This window comes from Prorops nasuta, unplaced genomic scaffold (genome assembly GCF_024137725.1).
Source record: "Prorops nasuta isolate Cenicafe-Biocafe unplaced genomic scaffold, Cenicafe_Pnas_1.2 PNAS00038, whole genome shotgun sequence".
Taxonomy (NCBI): domain Eukaryota; kingdom Metazoa; phylum Arthropoda; class Insecta; order Hymenoptera; family Bethylidae; genus Prorops; species Prorops nasuta.
In genome coordinates, this window is record NW_027116835.1 from 894806 (window position 1) to 915434 (window position 20629).

Below are 20629 nucleotides of genomic sequence, written 5' to 3' on the forward strand. Positions count from 1 at the left end.
TAACGCAGGGCTCATCGCCAATAAATGATAATAATAATACACCTAATGTTCCCCGGTCATCTATACAGCAGCTACATACTCGAATATATACCGCTCATTTGCGGCACTGGCGAAAAGCTCACCGGATACGCCAAATGATCCTTACGGGGCAGACTTCTATTTCGGTATAGGTGTCTTCTTTTCGGCCGGCTCTTGGCGAGTAATGAGGAATGAGGCTAATTAAGCGATATATCATTATAGCGGCGGAGCTGCCACTACAAAGTCGGATATTCTCTCGAGTAAATCACGCGTAGCTCCTGTGCCCGACGGCTGTCGACCAACTTCTTGACACTCTCGAGATATCTCCTTCGCGATTCACTCTCATCAGAGCAGCGCCTTCTCCCCGATCCAAATCGAATGTGAGAATCCTCTCTCTCTCTTCATTTTTTATCTTACGCTATATCAGTGACGATTTCTAATTTACCGCCCCGACTCGACTACATATAATATAACGGTGTAAGAGAAGCTTATTACATTAAGGTCTTGTAATTTGTTCGAATTAATAAGCGAGGATGGCAAGACGGCCGGTTTTCTTGGCCGGAACCAGTCGACCAAACGAGTCCGGTGACTCTCTCGGAACACCGAAGACGGAGAAAAATGTTGGTGGTTCCTCCTGTAATTACCCGGGTCTCCCTTGTCAGGCAGGAATTCTGGAATGTCCGCCCGCTCCTTGTCATCTCGAGGCAAACTTTAGCTCGGCTCACAATGAATTCCAAGAGCGTCCGAACGGTGGCTGTCGATGGAATATCGAGAGATCGCCGCTTCGCGTTTCGTACCGAGTGAATTTTCTCATGAGCGCGCAGCGCGCAGGTTTTGCTTCGTGGGAGAGGACGAAGACGAAGACGAAGAAGAAGCGAGGAAGGTTTCTCCTGTGCGCGGACTGTGCGTCTGGACAGGTGCATGGCTGGTTCGGTCAGTGGGGGTGCAGAAAATCGGAGAGAGGGGTGGAGCTGGACGTACGGTTTTTCTCTACCGGTTAGCCTGATCCGTCGATGCGAGGTGGCGCGACGACCTTTGAGGTCAATGACCCTGCTGGATGATGCGCGCAGCGTCAAAACAAGACCTGCCTGCACCGAGAAGAACAGTTCCCACCGTCTAGTCACCCCGCGGTTCTTACGCGCCAAGAGGGGAACTTTTCTCTCATCATCACTCTCTCTCTCTCTCTCTTCCTCGACGCGACTCCATCTTGGCTCTCATCTTCTGGTGCGCGCACGATCGACTTTCCTGGAAAGTCGAGGAGGCGCAGCGCTGTCTGGTCGAGCTGGAACTGTTCGTCTGATCGCGAGGCACGAATACCTGGGAGAGGGGCCGATCCCCACGAGGGAGGTAGCGTACGGCGGAAGAGCTTGAGATGTGTGCGTGAGAGAAGCGAGTAAAACCAGACGAGTCCCTGGCTACCTTGCCAGATACATGTCTACGGTATTCTAGCAGAGAAAAGCCGCTTCTAAGTAGCTACGTGATCAGCGATAATAACGCGACGTGGAAGATCGTTTCCTAAGCTATTGGCCATGCCCGTTCGGCCTATACCTATATCTATACAACTGTTTAGCTGCACTTGGAAGCTTTCCGGAAATGGCTTAGCAGTCTTCAGCCGGTTACCCCACACTCTTCCCTCTACTTCTTCTTCTTCTTTACTCCCCTATATTCCTCGGATCGACTCATCCATTCGTAAAACTCCTCGAGAAATGGATGGGTGGTAATAGTTCACGGTTCTTATATATCCCACCCCGCCGGCCGGCCGGATCGAGCTTCGATCCTTCCATTTGCCTAGGGGAAAAAGACGCTAATCGAGAAGCATGGGGCAATTAGAAAAACACGCTTCTGCCTGCCTGCCTGCCTCTTCGATGCAAGAAACTTCTTCTCGATTGAGATGAAACTAACGGCGGAGCAGCAACATTGTTGATACAGTCATATAATCTGGTCGTCTTTGGTCTTCTCTCTCGCAGTAGTATATAAGAAGGTCCCTTCTCCTTTTGTTTCGAAGGATCCTATAAATTTAGTTTTAGGGGATCGGGAGGAGGATAATAAGGATGGCTCGGGATGTGTGTACCAAGGGGAGTGGTATGAGAAAAATGTGTTGGTGGAGAGATCGAGAGGCGGCCGCAGCGCAGCCCCCGGCCGGTCTCGGCCAAGGCTCATCCTCTCCTGTCCTCTCGATACTTTCCAGAAGCCCGTTGCTCGAACGTGCGCGCGCGCGCGCGAGAGGACTGATCAATAGCCAGCCATTGGTCGGCGGGGAGTCGTCGTGTCGACGGCACGCTGGCGATGTCGTTAATTTTTTTATTACGAACGACCAGGGACGAGAAGACACGCACGCACGCACGCACGCACGCACGCACGCTCACACGCCTGCGAATCTACGGAAGAGACTCGCACGCGAAGAAACGCCACAGAGTTCCATCGCGTTGGATCTCTCTTCGGTATAAGCCACAAGATCCTCTTCCGCCACCATTACATCCATTGCAATCGTCGTCACTACTGCACGATCCCTACAACGATATTAATTTCTTCACTCTTCGTCATTGATCGACCTCGCGAAATATCGGAAAAATTGACATTTTCAAGATTCGCCGGAGAATCTCGATATCTTCCATTGTTGTCGATTCGCTTCATCTCGGCTCGTCTCCCTCTCCATCTTCCCCTCTGTAAGAGAACAATAGGGAGCGCAAAGGGAGTTAATCTACATACGCAAATTCCAACGATAGATCTTGAGCGGCGAGCGAGCGAGAGAAGAGGGTCTTGCGCATTGCTGGACGCGTACACGCGTACGTCTTCAACAATGGTCTTAGCAGGCTGGCCAGCAGCAGCATCCTTGAAAGAAGGACAATAAGCAAGAGTTGATAGTTACTGCGCCTAGTCCAGTTGTGTCGCTCTTGCACCGAGGCCAAACGAGGCAGAGAAATGGGAGGTACGACTCGCGACGAAAGCAACTTATTATTAAAGACAAGCAACCGTGTCTAATTCTTCATTTATACCTTCTCTTCGCTGTAGGTACAACTGTACCTTTCTACAAGGTAATGCATCTAACAGATACATGTTTATCTCTTTACATCCTTCGACATGTATGTATATATACATATATACGATACAAGCTGAAATATTCTAGCGTTTGATCTTCTCCCCCTAGCTCCCCTTTCCCACTCCAGATATAATACCACTTACCCGCGTTGCAGATTGCAGTTTTCTTCGAGCGTCTCGCTTCAAATGGCTCAAGGGACTTCTCAAGATCGTTTGAAAGTCGATGTGTCGTAGGAAAAGAAAAGACCTTCGGAAATACTTATTCGTTGTTAAAGGATTTTTCTCGGCAAAATCGAAGGATAAAAGGCTGGCGCGAAAGCGCGTGCACCACCTCGGAGTCCCGACAGCTCGCGGACAGTAATCAAGTCGAATGCCATGCCGCCGGTAAACGTTCTTCTATGTAACTATATATATGTATAGGTACATACGGTAAGAATGAGAAACGAGCTGCTGATGGGTGTACATCAGGCGTAGCGCTTGCACGGATCGACCCATATAGTTTCAAATATAAATATACGGATCCAATTGAAATCACCTGAAAATTCCCATAATTTTTCATAGCTGATCAATTATCCTACCACGTGTCTCTCACAAACAGGACGCTTGATCGAATAATGAAATTAAAGTGCGTAGAACGATAGGAAGAAATATAGGTATAGGAAGCTATATAGACTGGACGGATAAGAAGGCAAATGAGAGAGCCATACATGCACGGGTATATATATATATATATATATATATATATATATATACTATATATGATTAATCGAATCGCCGTGTGGATTTTTCTATTCGCAGCTCCAAGCGAATATCTCGAGCAGGTGTCATAAATCAATCTCGCGAACCCACGTTTTTGCGATAGGGTATCTCCGGGCTTTTCGCGAAAGCCGCTCGAATAATAGATACAGCTGCGCGATAAGCTGCGAGGACTCGGAATGAAAATGTAAATTTCGTACTTTCACCTTGCGGGGCTTTTGATAAAAATTCCCTTGAATCTTTTGGATGTTGCTCGTGCATAAACGCGCGTGCTGTTGTACATATACGCGTATATAATAGGTTTATCGCGAGCGAAGCGCAGTTACGCGTCCGGTGAGTCTCGGTCGTCTCGCTCGCCTCGTCTCCGCTGGGCAAATCAATCTTACTACGGAATGCAGGTACACCGCTTCTTTCATTGTCGTTTAATTGTTTCGGAATCACTGATAACTATCGCCGGAATTCCCACTTGCAAGAAAAGCATCGCGCGCGGTGGAATGCAACATTACCAGTTAGCCCTTAGCATAATTCCGCGGTCGCGTCAATTCCGGACGGACGATTTATAACGATAGACACCGCAGTATCCACCGCACGCTCTCTCTCTCTCTCTCTCTCTCTCTCTCTCTCTCTCTCTCTCTGACAGAGCAGCAGAGAATCATCGACTCGAGTGAGTCTGTCGCGACGCTATAGCTTTCATTGTCCTCCGTTATGCTATATACGCGGCGAGATGATATTAATTAGTGTTGGATATTGTGGAAAGTCGAGCAATTATCGCCGAAGATTAGGAGTCATTTGGCGTGGGAGAGAGAGGGAGGACGACGATAATACGTAGAGCGCGGCCTTGGCCAAAGCGAGGATATCGCAACAATAATTACACGATTATATACGATATAGCGTCGTCGACCTATATATTTTATAACAGCTGCCGTAAATGCATCGGTTGTAATCTCTTTTCGTGTAGCGGGCGATCGTAAACACATAATTCTTTCGTTTATAGAAGCTCGAGAGCTGCTTAGGATAGGTAGGCAGTTTAAAAATAATCGTGTCAGGCCACAATTGGACGTAGTTCCTTAATCGATCACGCGGCGAACGTCTAGCGAGACAGCGAAGGGAAAGCGGAGGGGGGAGGGTTGCTAACTCGCACAATCACCAGCGTTAAAAAGAGAGATTGCCACGCGAGCAGAGTTTCTCAAACTCTGTACGCCTACGAGCGAATTCCCATTGGATCCCTCTCCCCCCTCCCTCGTAACAAAATAAAATTTTATTATCGCCCGAGGAACAATGCATTTTTTTCAAATACAGTGTCTATGGAAATTACAAAATTCATCCGGTCCTTCTTTTCTTTCTATTTTTCCGTATTAGCTAGATGGTTAATTTGCCAGCAGAGGTGGGAGGTTGAGAGGCACTGGAATAGAGCACACTCGAGCGTCACGAGGAGAACATCGTCTTGCGCGTTGTTCGTGTACACCTATAACGCACGCAGGCAGGCAGGCACAGGCAGGGACACATCTGGCTGGCCGCGTGGGAAGATCGCGCACTCATTCCTGCCGACATCGCAGGAACTCCGCAGCGTCCAGCTTTCTTGCTATTTATGCGAATTTGCCACAGGGACTACCTTCTCATTTATTACGAGACGCGTCCACCTGGGCACGCAACACACGCGCAATCCTAAACTCTTTCCGCAAGTTTTCACTGTTATATCCCGGCCAAAAGCATAATTACGGTCAACTGCAGTGTTTTCTCGTGCATCGTGCCAATGCACCGAATACACGTATAAGCGCGTGTTTGTAAAAATTGACATTTTTCAATGTTGAAAACAAAATTGTTATTGCTGCGAGATATTCGTGTTTGTTGGAGGGGTCGCGAAGAATTTGTCCGCTCGTATTTATCGCAGGGATCGCTCGGGGGTACGAGCGGCCGCGACTTTACCGATAAGTCAGTCAAAAAAGGGGAGGGGATGGCGAGCAGTCCGGTGTAATTTACACCCTCGGCATGATTTATCCCAAGCGAAGCGTCACTTCCGTCTCGGTACTTTCTTTTCCCGCGCTCCCCTACCTCTATCCACTGAATTTTTTTTCCTTCTCTTTCTCTTTCTCTTTTAGAGAGAAGATGACTTTTCGGTAAAGTCGCGATTTGATTTACGCTCCCCTGAGCATCGGCGACGGCCGGCTCGTAAAGGAAGAGGGTGGGGGGGGGGGGGGGGCAGAAGGTACTGTCGTTTATTCCGAGTCACTTTCGACAGTCGCCTCGTTACTCGCTCGAATTTACGGCGTATTGGCTGCACCGCCCTGAAACTCTCGTGTGCCGGAGCACCGCAATTCCTTCCCAAACTAATATCGATATCGTCCGCTCTCAAATTCATCTTGCGAAATAGCCTCGGCACTCGCTTGCCCCTTTCTTTACCCACTCCTCTCTATTTCCTACTTAAACATTAATTTACTCGTATAATTACGTAATATCTGGAAGAATTGGACCATTTTTTAAAAAGCAACAAACAAACGGTCTCGTGTATAGCTATATATGTACATATTACGAACTCAATAAAGAAATTTATTGTTAAAATAATAAATTTTCAATAAACTCTGCTTAATATTATTCGAACGATGCATTTTTGTGCAAAAATAAGAATACAATAAAATTCCTTCTCCTCGCGATGGAATTCCAAGTTTCAATTGATAGATGTACCTAAAGAAGGGAGAAAGGTGGCAGAGATGGCATGGGTTATTAATAATAATAAGGCTCGTCGAAAATTTCTCTCGAGGCACTTTGCCGTGAGATCGGTCCAACTTGGTTTTCTTGTTTTTAAATTTGCCAAACGACATATAGCTATCACAACAATTGCGGCGAAGGAGGATTTTGACGAGGCCATAATCGAATTAGTTTTGCGGAGGAGGGTCTTACGAGAGGTTTCTTGCGATATCAGACAGGAGTGACTTATCGGGTAATCGCCGCGGGTAGAGTCGGGTACCTCAAACCTTGAAGGTAGTCCCAGGTTGGAGGAGCGAGCTAGGGTGCCAGCAAGATTGACTTTATCTCGCGTTACGAGAGGCTACGCACACTGGATTGAAATCGGCATCGGGCAGCTTCTTTAAATCCGACAGGAATTACCAGCCATTGCACAATGTGTCCGGGTCCATTAAAATTCGGACGGTGCAAATTAAAGTTTCGTTACGGGCGATGCCTGACAGTCGGGAATATCCGCTGGTACCAAGTGTCTCCCCCCTGCTTGACCTTGCCACGGTGACAGCAGAATGAGCCAAAAGCGTCTTTAGCAGCGGAGGCCCAGCTCCGATGGAACTAATGGACTGTCCACAAATTTGTCGCTGTGCCTCATGCTAGTACGTTTCGCGGCGATAAAAACGTCTCTCGCTCCTGATCCTTCGGCCTGTTACGCCAATCTACTATATCAGACATCTCTATACTTGTTCCACTGAAAATCATGATTACACGCACGACTAAACGGGAACGAGAGCCAAAGCGTGCAAGTGCATGGTATAAAAGAAAAATTTCTATGTGTATATATATATATCGATTGCTGGAATACGCAACGCAGGAGTATAGAGGACGAGGACTACGAGGAATGGGAGGAAAGGCCGAAGAAGAAGACTACTATATGAACCGAAGAGAATGAGAGGCCTGATTTTCAAAGGAATTCATTTTGGATGATTGGCGAGAGAAAGAGGAATATGCCTCTCCCCCCATTCATTTATTTTGACGAATGATCCTGCGCCCTGCGTGGCGCGGCGTGGCGCGGCGTGGCGCGGCATGGCGGGGCATGGCGGGGCGTGGAGAGGAGAGCACAGCCTCGAATTCAATTACGATTTGTAGAATTACCCGTGCAAATGAGAGGTCGCCGCGCGCGCTGTGCAGCACACATCTTTCCTCGATGGACAATTTGGACCTCTCGCTCACTCGATGCATCCGAGATTCCTTCTCATCCGCCTTAATTAATTTCCCTAGAGATTTACGATCTCATCCGTTATACGTTGAATTGCATCGTGTCAATATTCGTGCGATCGAGAAGCAAAAACGAATGCACCGAGCGTCGCGCGAATATAGCACATTTTTTCTCCGAGATTGGCAATTTTCCTTCATCCCAATTGGTTTATCGTGCTATTAGAAGAGTTAACAAATTTATGATGTCTGTAATATGAAAAAGCGGTATATAAAATTGTGAGGAAGGGAGACAAGGATTTACGAGAATGGTTTCAAAGAACTCGATTTTCTGGTAAGAAACATTTTGTACAAATGATACGCGAGTAGATTAGCCAGTTCTTGACGTTTAACGGCCATCTAAATAATTCCCGCTATGACGCTACTTGCTTGCGCAATAAATTTGCACACAAAGTACTCTTTGTGTTCTTCGTGTGGTTAGCAAAGCATTTCTCTTTCTCTCGCTCTCTCTTCCTTCCTTCTTTTCCCACTCTCTATTGACGTCTTGCATTTTCTACGGGCAACTGGTGGGTCGCTTCTTCCTCCAGGACTCACTACTAATTTCAAAAGGCTACGAGTTAATTTGATTTTATGCACCCTCTTATTACTCGTAAATATCTCAGCCTTAGTTTAATGCATTTTAATTAATCCTCTCCACGCAGTCATTATACTTTCATTAAGAATCGTTTAAACAGACCAATGTTTCAATTATACGAATATATACGCCCAGTCGAATGAGAAAAGCTCGTGATGATATTGCACTGGCATCTCGTGGCAAGAAAAAATCTTTATATTGAAAATTATACGGCAAAGCTGAGTAATAATTGATCTGACCGAATGGCTGGCTCGACGCACGAATATCGAGATTCCTAATTAATTCATCGGACCTCAAAGCTGTAAAACATGAAAAGAGGAACACGCGAAAACGTCCGAATCCCAATGGAATTACAGTACATTATTCACTTTAGTGACTCTTAGCGGTAGCTAATAATTTAACGGCTTCCCGGCACGCAATGGGCGTGGATTTTATGGGGGATTCGCAAAATTAAGATGTACACTGGCACGAACCACAAAAACATCTTTTATTTTTATAACAATCTCTGCTTTTCGCAACAAAAAAAAAGCAACAAAAATTGAATATTGCTGTGCGATTTAAGCCAAGAGGAGCGTTAGTCGTAAAATACGAGGTACAACAATTTATAAAATTATCGTGTTTTTCATGAATTTGAAGCTTGGCATTTAATTGGGCTCGATCCCTTTTGAAAAAAATAGTTGACAAAAGATTTCATAAGACAAAAATGGTAATAATATATATAACAATATCATTCAGAGTTAATAGTAATTAGCGTAGACTTCGTACGCTGCAGGAAGTTGAGTGGTTCGAACTAGATTGATTATTAGCTTACTTATCATAAATTGCTTACATACCGTGAGATACATATTCGTATAGGCATGTCTCGTTTATCACATAGTAATTATTAATTACGTGATGCATACCAGAGAAGAAACTTCTAAAAGATTTAGAACCATTTGGTTATTTAGCTGAACAATTATAGTAGTTGATATTTCTCAGTTCAAATATATAGTTGAGGTCATTTATTTCTTCATTTAAGTAGGTATTGCGGACGTATAAACTAACACTATTTGTAATAACTTCCACTGTACTTTCATGTTCCTAAAACTACAATGTATAAATTAACTTGTGTTTATTGCTACATTTTCATAGTATGCAGTACTATACACAGAGCAAGGAAAATATAATAATATATTTAACAATGCAATATTTTTTACAATTAAGACTCGGTTGCTGAAGGTACTACTTGAATTTCCATGAGTAATAGAATAAAGTTTGACACAATACATTAGAAATGAGGAAAAACTAAATAAATGTATATAATTATTAAAATTGCTCTCGGTGTTTAAATCAGGATATGACTGGAAGTTTGAAAGGTCGTAATGTGGAAAATGACACAATAATTTCTGAATGGCCGGAGCAAAGTTTAATTGTTGCGCGGAGGACGTTATCAATGAAAGTTCTTGAGTTGCGTGATCGGTATCTGTTACCTTATGTTACCTTGAAGCAGACAGTAGGCTGATCGTGTAGGTTGTAATCCCCACCTTGACGAGGTTCTTTCGAGACTGCCCACCCCTATTCTAGACTCTTCCTGTCATATACCTGCAATGCACCTCGTCCAATTCGCGAGGCTCTGCGAAATATTTTCCACTTCCAATCAGCACTAATTTTTCCTAGTAGTATAAATCAATAACCAGTACTGACAATTAAAAAATTGTCAAAATCTAAATATTCACAAACTTATCGATCAATTCACCAAGATCAATCAATCTACGATCTATCAATTATCAGATGAGAATAGTATTTTTGTGATTTTCTAGTGCACTTTATCAACTGATTATTCATTATAGCACGATTAGACAATTCAGCTGGACACTTTGCAATCGTACGCATTTCAGCACTGGCGATCGGCATGGAATCGCTGGAGAGAGATCTTTCGATGTTGGGAGGGCAGGTTAACCTCGAGCGTGCTCGACCCACGCACTAGATGCCGGTCTAGGAAAATATTAAATCAAAAATCCTTTCTCGACCAAATTCTTCCGTTCCGTCAAAACAAAATTAATTTTATTCAAGCATTTTCGTTCCTCCAAATAATAACGGAGCTAATAACCATGCAAATTTAATCCATGCAACAATGAGATACTAAAAGACTCGCTGTCTCATAGCTCTGTGTCCTATTGATAATGGATATATGAAGTGTTTCTAATTTTTTTTCTTCTTTCTTTAGATAAAAATATTGATGAATTTTGAAAAAGTGCAAGGGGAAATTTCTAGAAGAATGTAGAGATGTATAGAAGGGTTCGGATATGGGATAAGGAAGGATCTAGCTGTTTATAAGGCGTCGAGGAGTGGTTAAACTGTTGACTGCTGAAACGCCAACGCATCCACCTGTATGACGTAGTCCTCCGGATCAGACGCGCCACTCTAGCCACGTGGGCGACGGTACGTATGTACAGTGGGAAGTCACCGGAAAAAATTCACCAGAGGTGCAAACTAGTTGATGACGTTCTGCACGCGCGACTTATTACCTCTCCTATCGGTGCTACATCGACAAATATAGAACGATCACCTTATAACCCATTAGAATACGTAATCCTCGAAATGCTTCCCTTTCATTTTATCCTTTTTACGAGTGCATGTCGCATGAATGAAATCTCTTTTTAAACGAACATTATTAATGACTGTTATCATGGACTATATTTATAGAACGCTAATGATAAATATCGAAAAAGTCGTAGTGCAAGCTCTTGCTTTGATAAAAATGAGGGGAAAACTTATATCTGCAGGGACCGAGTGAGAGATACCGGTCAGGCGGCTACCAGAGCGTGGCAGGAGAAAAGCATATATATATGCTTCGCGTATGAACGTAAGCTAAGGGAGGAATAAACGTGCGTTAAGGTGCATTCGATGCTATATATAAAATTGGACCACTCGATTTTACTGCCTGTCGCAGGAGTAACTCGCCCCGGAAACGCGTTTGTCCTTCGTATACATATATATATATCGCGGCAAAGTTTTTATTATCGATATTTCGCTTCCTCTCTTCTTCTTCTTCTTCTTTGTAGTGCACCACGTAACTCGCTGATATTTACGAGTCGCCATAGTCGTTACGAAAATCTTTCTCCCGTCCAATCGTTTCAGCCTCCTCTCCTCCGCTGCTACTTTTTCGTTTTCTTCATCGTTTTACTCTCCCACTATATCGTTAAGCGAGTTAAGAAATGACCGAAAAATAAGAATTGCGCAAGAACGCAAGTTTGATTATGTATATTAATTAAATTAAGCTGTGTTTAAGAGCAATGTGAAATTAGTGGTGCGTATATTGAGTTATATTATTTTCCCTTTTAATCCTCGCATATATACATTACGAGTGAAGTATTTGGAAGTTTCGGGTAAAAGCTTAAACTCGTTTTGATTTTCGTACAGAGAGTATATTATAGTGGAGCTTGAAAAAGAGCAGAAACGATTTGCACGGTTTTTATCGGCATGCATAATTGCCGGTTCGTGAAAGTAACCGGTCGATTAATCGACTTATTAAATTTCATCACGTCGCGCCGTTGCCGCGTTATGGCTGTCGAGGACATTGTTTCCTGAGTTTTCAATCGTGGATTGCTTTCTGCAAAATTCATCGAAATTTCGAGCGTGTGTTCAGCACGATGGGAGGAAAAACTGTTGGAATAAATTAATCGATAAATTTCTTAATCGCGGTGAGGAATTTAAATTGCCATAAAAATGTTGATAATCGAAAGTCGTATATAGATATAGAGGGGGGGGGGGGGGAGGAAGGAAAGTTGGGATGGGCATGTGTGCAAAAGGTAACTATTTTTTGAACGTTGGACTCGATCTGGCCGGCCAACACGGCAGAGATACATATACGAGGTTCGCCAAGGCGCGAAAGCTGTTTCCAGGAAAGTTTAATCATTGTCCGAGGCGCAGCACGATGTTGCTCGATGTTTCTCAATCTTTTGCCCGAATGGGAATGGCAAGAAGTTGTACACACATGGTACGATGCAACGAGAGATTCGAGACGATGGCACAGCGCGCACGGCGAGTTTCCTCGGCGCGCGTTGCGCAATCGCTAGAGGGGCGTTTGTCGGTGTTACGATAGGGGGGATCGAAAGAGAGAGAGAGAGAGAGAGAGAGAGAGAGAGAGAGAAGCGCCGAAAATGAATATGCGTCACTAACGGCTTTATGGTTCAATCCCTGCGAGATGCTTAAGCGCGCCAATAAAAAGTCATTGATAGTCCGCGCGACCGCCTTTCTCGCAAGGCTCGCCCCAATCAAAACTGATTTTCGCCGAGCCGAGGCTTTAACGAAATGTTCTTAATATAGGAGCGATTTCGCCACGGTAATAAAACTGAAGGGACAGATAAAAGAGGCACCAAGTGTCCGTTTGACTGTCCATCGGGCTCGTGCTCTGTAATAACGACGGCTCTCTCGCTTTTTTTCTCCGCTCTCCCCATTGTCGCTTTACACTCTCCTCTCATGACAAAAGCGCACCGATCGAGCGTCATTCGCTGGCTGCATAAATCTGACCAATCGACACTACCGAGCGCGCGCACCACAGAAGGTCCTTATATTTTTTCTCTTCTTCCTCCCCCCAGATATCTCTCATGATTTATATGAATCGCGTTAACATCGCAGCGTCCTTGTCGTCTATACAGTCGTGTCCGGTGTGCTTTTATTTACTTTGATGCACACGTAGAGTGTTGGTGGTGTGTATGCGTGTATATATATGGGCTGTGGTAGGTTGGAGCGCGAGGGAACTGTAGGTCGCACTCTGGTCCGGGTCCCTCTTCTTCTGGTCCTCGAGAGTCGCCGTTGTACCGTGTTGTTGCTACCACCGACGCCACCACCGCCGCCGGGCGAACCGATTAAAATGAAAACAAATCAAGTTGGACGTAATGAGGTCCGGCGGTGAGGGAGAACCCGTTCTTTAATTTATTCCCCCAGCGACCCCCTCGACTCCCCCGTTTCGAGTGCATTGGCAGAGGAGGATCCAGTTTTCCCGGCTGCGCACAAATGCACGCGCACTGCTCACCGTCTCTCCTCCCCCCTCTTCGCCGCGCACACCCCGCTGGCCTATACTTGCAAATTCACGTATTCTCTCCAAGACACTTTCGCGCAAACAGAAATAGACGCGTGTGACGTATATGGCAGAAATGGCCTTTATTCTAAAAACCGCATTGCTGTTTGTCGCGAAACTGAGTTACGAGGAATTCGACGCGGTGAAAGACTCTATTCCGGACAAACCCAACGATTATGAGTTTCTCGAGCGTATAGCGCGAGGAGGAAAAAAAACTCGATTGGTCGAGCGCGGTTCGCCGTAGCAGCGAGCGAGCAACGGGTGCAGGACAGTATCGCTACCGAGACAATAATAATATAATGTTATAATGGAGCGTGGCGATTTTTGTACGTATGGAGGGTTGGAGGGGGGAGAATTAAACACTTTTAAAGATTGTAAATCGCAATCAGCTGTGATGTTCGATCGGTGAGGCGATATATGTGTGTGTGTGTGTGTGGGGGGGGGGGGGGGAGATAGAGCACGAGAACGTATGTACACCGACCGAGAGGATTTAAGGGGTATTATGCAAGGGGCTGGCCGGCAGATAGAGGCCCAGGGACGGTTTTATGGATGTTGTAAAAAATGCAGTGGTCTTTTGAAGTAGGTCTCCCAAGATTTAGTATAGCAATAAGGCGTGCCTTGTAGCAAAACGTTTCACCAAATTTTCTTCGCCGAGCTTTAATGAATGCAGGTATCTCGGCCATGAAATATCTTGCGGACCACCAAAAGTCTAAGTGCACGGCAGTTTTCTTGGTGAAATATGAAGAGAGGAGGAAACCTACCTACCTATTGGATGTGCCGCAGCGAGTGAGCTGGCTACAGTCTTATTACTTGGCGCGTAGAAAATTTTCATACCAGCATCTCGCGTAACGCCATGAATTTGCACCTTCGACTCGCTTTACAATCAACGAAGAATTTTCATAAATTACTTTTCTCGATGGAGCGTCAAGGCTGCACGATCTCGAAAGAAATTGTTTCTAGCGTGTCAACTCTAATTGGCTGTCGAGCAGCTGATGAATCAAACTTACGGTTTCGCAGAAAAAGCCAGGCTATTCCGCAACGAAAACTGGAAGCTTACCTGCAATCAAACAGAGTTACCAATTAGAAGCGTTTAATTCTCCAAGGCGCATTCTCGGTGAATCGCGCCACCGCCCCATTTCGCCCGCAATAATTTTCCCGTGCTAGTCTAATTTTAACGCGAGAGACGAAAATTCAATCCCGCTGGATTAGATGATAATTTAAATGCGCGTAAGTGGATAATAGAGTGCAGATTGCGGGGCTATAAATAAAATTTTTACCAAGAAATTGGAGAAGGAGGATTCGTGGCGTGGCGTGGCGTGGCGTGGCGTGGCGTGGCGTGGCGTGGCGTAGCGTGGGGAGGGAAATGGGTTTAAGGCGGTCGGTGATCCAGCGGCTGTTGCGCAAAGCAGGGCAATTATATTTATTAGACGGCATAGGCGGCTCGTGAAATCGAAGAGTGACCGCCTAAATGGTGCCAGGAAACTACTGCGAAAATCCTATATTCCAGAGCTGTGACTAAGGTTTTTGGACTCTGCCAAGAACCTGGCAAAAGCACCAGCCTGAGTCTTATAGCAATGGCTTTAGCACGCACGTAGCCGCAGCCGTAGTCGCGCTCCCATCTCATATGGCAATATTTAATTAGTCGTTCCTCGTTCCGAAATGTCGATATATAGCTATAGTATAAGAGGACTCTCTCTCTCTCTCTCTCGTGTATAATCAAACGATCAAGGGTTGTAATGGCATAAGGCATCGGATAGACGCGTATAACACATCGGTATAAGTTGAAAGTTTCTCGAGGATTAAGTTGGACGGTATTAAATACTTAAGTGGGCAGCTTGGGGGTTCGTACGGCTCTCGGCATTTCCCGCGCGACGTGACGTGGCGCGGCGCGAACACTGGGGGATCGTACAGATCGTTAATGCAACTGTTACGATCGAACGTATATATCTGAAAAGCCAGGCGGTAAGCTCGTTACGTAAGTATCGCGAGACGTGGACGACGCACGTCGAGGATACAGCAGCCTCGGAGACGCAGATGGCGCGCCGTGCCCGATAGCAACGCTCGAGAGTGAATTTTCCACCTTAAATAGACAAGCGACCATCTGTCCCGCTAAGGCGAAAAACGAAAGGTACACCGCTACAACCTTCGGCGTCACCTTCGAGCGATCCATGTTCTTTTTCCTCGGGCGATCGTTCCTCCAACGTACGAACCACCGATACTTCTACTCTCAACTCGCCAGCTGATTGGCCAAGAAAATATTTACCGCTATAAGCTTGCCTACCTATATAACAACCTTTCTTCCACCTTACCACCAATCCATCTGAAAAATCTTGTTTACCCTCCTAATTGCTCTATTCCGCTGCATTCTCCCCTTCAAAATTCTACCAGCTGCTATTTTTGCTCCTGAACAACGCCGGCGTTATACGACTCGCCGAGTTCTCCAAGCCGACAAATGGTACACACGCACGAGTATTATAATCATGAATTAGAATCTGGAGGACGACCAAATTTTCCTATACGATATATGCTTTATTCCCACTGCGATTCGTGCTTCCTGCTGCATGCGTGTAGATAGAAGGGTACTGTAACGAGGATTAAAACACGTTCCACATCGGATATAAGCGGAATCTGACGATCGAAAATGAGCGAGCGCTGATGAAGCATTGATTGCGTCGATTGGATCCTTTCGCTCCTCTATATAAAGGCCATTTTTCAGGGAAAGGCGCTTAAGAGGTGAAAGGAGAAATGCATCGATTATCGCTAATTGAGGCTCGTTCGACTAATAGATAGAATCTACAAATGTGGACGCTCCCCCGTGCATACCGAAGACCGATCAGCAATTTGCTGCTTACAAGAATAATATCGTTCGGGATAAGATGCGAATTAGCCGAGTGGTGTTGGTCGAGACTGAAATTGCGAGGCCACCCGGCAAAACGAGGATTCGTGCACTTATCAATGAGATAAATAATCATTCGAGCAAATTACTTATCCGCCCACGTCACAGTACCTCGATGAATTGCGAGAGAGCCTTTTTAATTCGGCCCAGTCGCGATTAAAGCATTACGCAATAAGCTGCCGCAGCCGCGCTGCACTGATTTCCAGAGAGAAAAATTAACCAGACTTAAAATACACTGACAAATTTTATTTAACGAGTGCGCAGTCTCTCCGAGCAGTGCTTTCATTATGCAAGCAATGTCACTTTTAACTCGCCATAATGAATTTTATTTCAATCCATTCCGAGAGAGTTCATTCCGTAGTGCATTAAGCTCCAACGAGGGAGTTATTTTGCATCCTTCGATATATTCGCTGAAGAAAAAAGAATCCTCGCCTCTATTAATTTTGCATTGTTCCTCGGTCCCCGATAACGTTTCTTCAAACCGAATGCATATTACATATTTATACAGCAGCAATATTTATTTAGGAGAGTTTGCAAAGTTTCGGTGGACGTTTGGTTACCGTCTCGTTACTCAGGATTAATTACGCGGTGTATCGCTAACGAGAGGACCATTTTCAACGCCTCTTTCTCTCGATGGTTTTCTCTCGCTGCTCGTGTCCTTGTCTATCGGTTTGGGTGCGGAGAGGAGCGCGTCCTTGTCTGCTCTGTTCGCAGTCTCGGCAGCCATGCACCACTGTCGCACCGCCGCGCCGTCTTGCCACTCTTGCCAGTCTGGCCTCGATTTGTCAATCCAACCGACAAATCCCAAGATTCCCAAGTAGGAACTGAAATCCCATTATGATGCCCCATCGCCGGGGCTATATATATATATATATATATATATATATACGCGAGCGAGAACTAAGAATCCTCCGACGCTCGACCGTTCGTCCGTCCGTCCTACAGTGATCATCCGGCAGCAGCTTTCGAGGAGCTTTCTTCGCGTTATAGCCATACCAGAAATAAGGTCGTCGTCGTCGGTCATCCGTACGTGTGGTGCGCAAGGTACGCGAGGGTCGATCCTCCGAATCTACCAAATCCCACTTTTATCCCCGATTATACACTCGTGTATAATCCTCGTGCGATCGCCCGCATTCTCCGGCAGTAACGATTGATTGGAACCGATACCACTGTATATATATATATATACACATATGTACGTCGTGGATTTTCAGCTTAAAAACTATAAATAGCAGAAATGGTATAAACTACGACGAAATGTTGTTTTTCCCATTGGAGAATACTGATAGGTGCGTGGCACTGGATCTAGTCTTTGATGGACAAGTCGCCGGGGCATAAATCAAGCTCTGGGCGATAATCGAGTACATTCCGCATTCATCAATGAAACGGGTGTTGCGCCTTGGTACATATCGCATACGCGAGCTCATAAACTCTGTCGAGAAAGATGTAGTTACGCGAGTGAAACGTGCGTGCACGAGACGAATCGAGCGAATTGAAGGTAGGTGGACAGAGGCGGCTCCGCGTGTTCTCTTACGCGCGCATACCTATATATATACCTAGCGGCAAACACACCACCTCACACGGATAGCACACGCCGAGAACTCGCGTACACGCTTTGCGCAATTTTCGCTTTGATCGATCGCGTACCGCTCGTCTACCGCTTCTCTCCTTTTCCGCAATCGACCAGCCTCAAAACTACACCCGAAATACACTACGCGCGATAGGAAAGCCCTCATAATTTTAGCTGATATTACGCGCTATGCGGAGCCTTAACGATCAATTTCTCCAATTTTTAGGTCGCTCGATAATGAAAAGCTCGTGCAATGAGAAAAACGTAATTTCCCATTGATTTTTTTAGACACAATATCAATGAAAAAAGGGATAATATTCATGGTAATAATAATAAGTAAAACACATGTTATGCTGAATAAATAAGTTATATTTCAACGTGTATCAGGATGTAAAAGTTTCCAGAGGAAATTATATATAAAAATGAAGATTGTTGTCGCAAGAGCGTGTGTTTATTTGAACGAAGCGCAGCACTTTTGAATTCCTTTCCACATTCTTGACCTCTCATCCAGATAGAGATGTGCCACTACTAATCGTTTACATATATGTGTCTGGTAGATTTGAAGGCATTCGTGAGCTGTTTGCCGTATAATAAGGTTGAGGAATGAAGTTCTAGGTCGATGGTGGCGGTGGTGTTGGCAATTTAGGACCCTTTCACCTTAGTTCAGAATTACGGGGGCAGTGCGGTGAGCGAACGTTTTAGAGGGAATTAGAGCGAAGGCGGGATCGGCTACATAATTATCGCCCTCGGAACTAACTATTAACGGGAACGCCGCATTAGCCACTATATGAATTACAGAGTCAATAAGCTGCGCTAGTATATGCACGTCCATGCTCCGCTTGTAATATCAACTGTAAAACTACTCCCAATGGCGTTGCGCAACTTGCGAAACCTACTATTCATTCATACATCTAGCCGCTGTAATTATAATTCAAAAGGTAACATATAGCAAGCTAGACATACTTTCGGACATTGGCAGGAAAATTCAAGAAAACCAAACTCTACTCCCTTTCTCTCACCGTTCACACTAGCATCGCACGACTTTCTACTATACTACTGCCAGACATTTTTTCTTTATTCGAGAAAAAAATGAAAGCTACGAGCACGCCTCGTGCGATATCTGCCGTTGGAAGTAAAACTGCAGCGCACACTGCTTTGCTAAGAGATTTTTGATAAAGATTAATGAGAGTAATCGGACAAATGTGCGAGTCACAGGCGGATTATAAATAGCAGTGAGAAACGTTGAGAATAAATGGTGTCAGTAGGAGGTAATTTTAGATGACATTGCGATTGGATGGTTCGAGCTGAGAGTATAGTAGGAAAAGAGGATGGACGCTGGAGCGAGGCAGTAATTAGGAGGCGCGAATGAAGAATTCGCGTACGTTGCTTTAGCTAAGATGATTAGGTATGGGATGGAGGGTGTTTGTTGTTGTTAGGCGATTGCACGGTGGCTGCAGCAGAGAGTCGGCCGTTGGGAGTGCACTGGCGCCGACTGTCGAGGTGCGAGATTCGTCGCGATAGAAATCTCGGCTTCTGCCGTGCTGGTGGTTTCTCCTTGGCTCGCTCGCTCGTGTCCCGCTTGGCTGAGCTCGGTTACGCATCGACTACCGGACTATCAATGAACGCGCCCACGCATCTACGGATCGACGATTCCCCTCTGCCTTCGACTACTTCACCTTGCTCGCCACCATCCCCTCCTCTCGCAGCTACCGCAAGGCCGTTCAATTTCTGCACACCTCCGGATAATAGGCCCGAGGAATGCAAATAAGCCTCTCGACGCGGGATATGCGTGCATGTGTGTGTGTGTGTGTGTGTGTGTGTGCGTGTGCGTGTGCGTGTGGCTGCACCATGGCTCTCAGCGACGAAAGTGAGCGGCTGAAATTCGAATAACCCGAGCAATCCAGCAGACCCAACGAGATCCAATCTAACGTAATCTTTACAACCAAACCAAATACTTACAACTTACCTCCAACGGAGTTCCTTGCAAAGGTCGCTCGAACTATGAAAATATACACTCCAAAATACAATGTCGAGAGTCCGATAATAATCATTGACACGGATATCGAAAGGAAAAAAAGCATTGCGCTATGTCCGTATATATAGATGAAGAAGAAAAAAAGATTGTAAACAGTGAACTAGAAGCTCGCTAAACGATATATTGCCAACATGGCTGCTGACTGCTTGTAAGGCCAATGTACCAGGTATAATTAACTCCGTTACACCGCCTCTGCAAAGTCTGACGACGTGTGCCATTCTCGATGAATGGTCCTCTCTCTCTCTCTCTCTCTCTCTCCCTCCTACCTTTCTCCGATCACCGCTCTATAATCACTGCCAAAAATCCTAGAATCTACATTTTTTAAAATAGCAAGAATCGAAAAAAATATATGGGTAAACGAAATGAAGGATAATAAGTTTGGATGGTGCACGGTGTATATAGCTCTGGCGAGAGGAGCGAAACGAGGTACGTATATCCTTGGAAAAACTGAACGCGAGTCTCGAGCCTCGGCGTGGATTTCAATTAGAGGGTTAATCGCGCGGCGGTGTGTACGTGTATCCTATTGGGGTCGAACAAATAGTTATAGTTGTTTCTCTGACTGGAAACACGAGGGTCGTTTCGCAATGCGAAAACTTATTGATTCTACCTACGTAACCGGGCGCACGTCACGATCTGTCAACCCACTCGGAACGAGAAGAGCAGAAAAAAGCTACAGGGAGATAAAAGAGGCGAGATAAGGGAAAGAGAGACCACCGATCCCTGACCCG

General features: G+C 45.4%; 1 protein-coding gene across 1 annotated transcript in view; it reads right to left on the reverse strand.

Moving 5' to 3' along the window:
* Positions 1–20629, reverse strand: part of Mrtf (Myocardin-related transcription factor) — a 163122-nt gene that overhangs the window by 86085 nt on the left and 56408 nt on the right. The window contains exon 3 of the mRNA XM_066744314.1: positions 14166–14457. Coding sequence (XP_066600411.1) covers positions 14166–14232 — 67 coding nt within the window. The 5' untranslated portion in view covers positions 14233–14457. The remainder of the gene's footprint in view (positions 1–14165; positions 14458–20629) is intronic.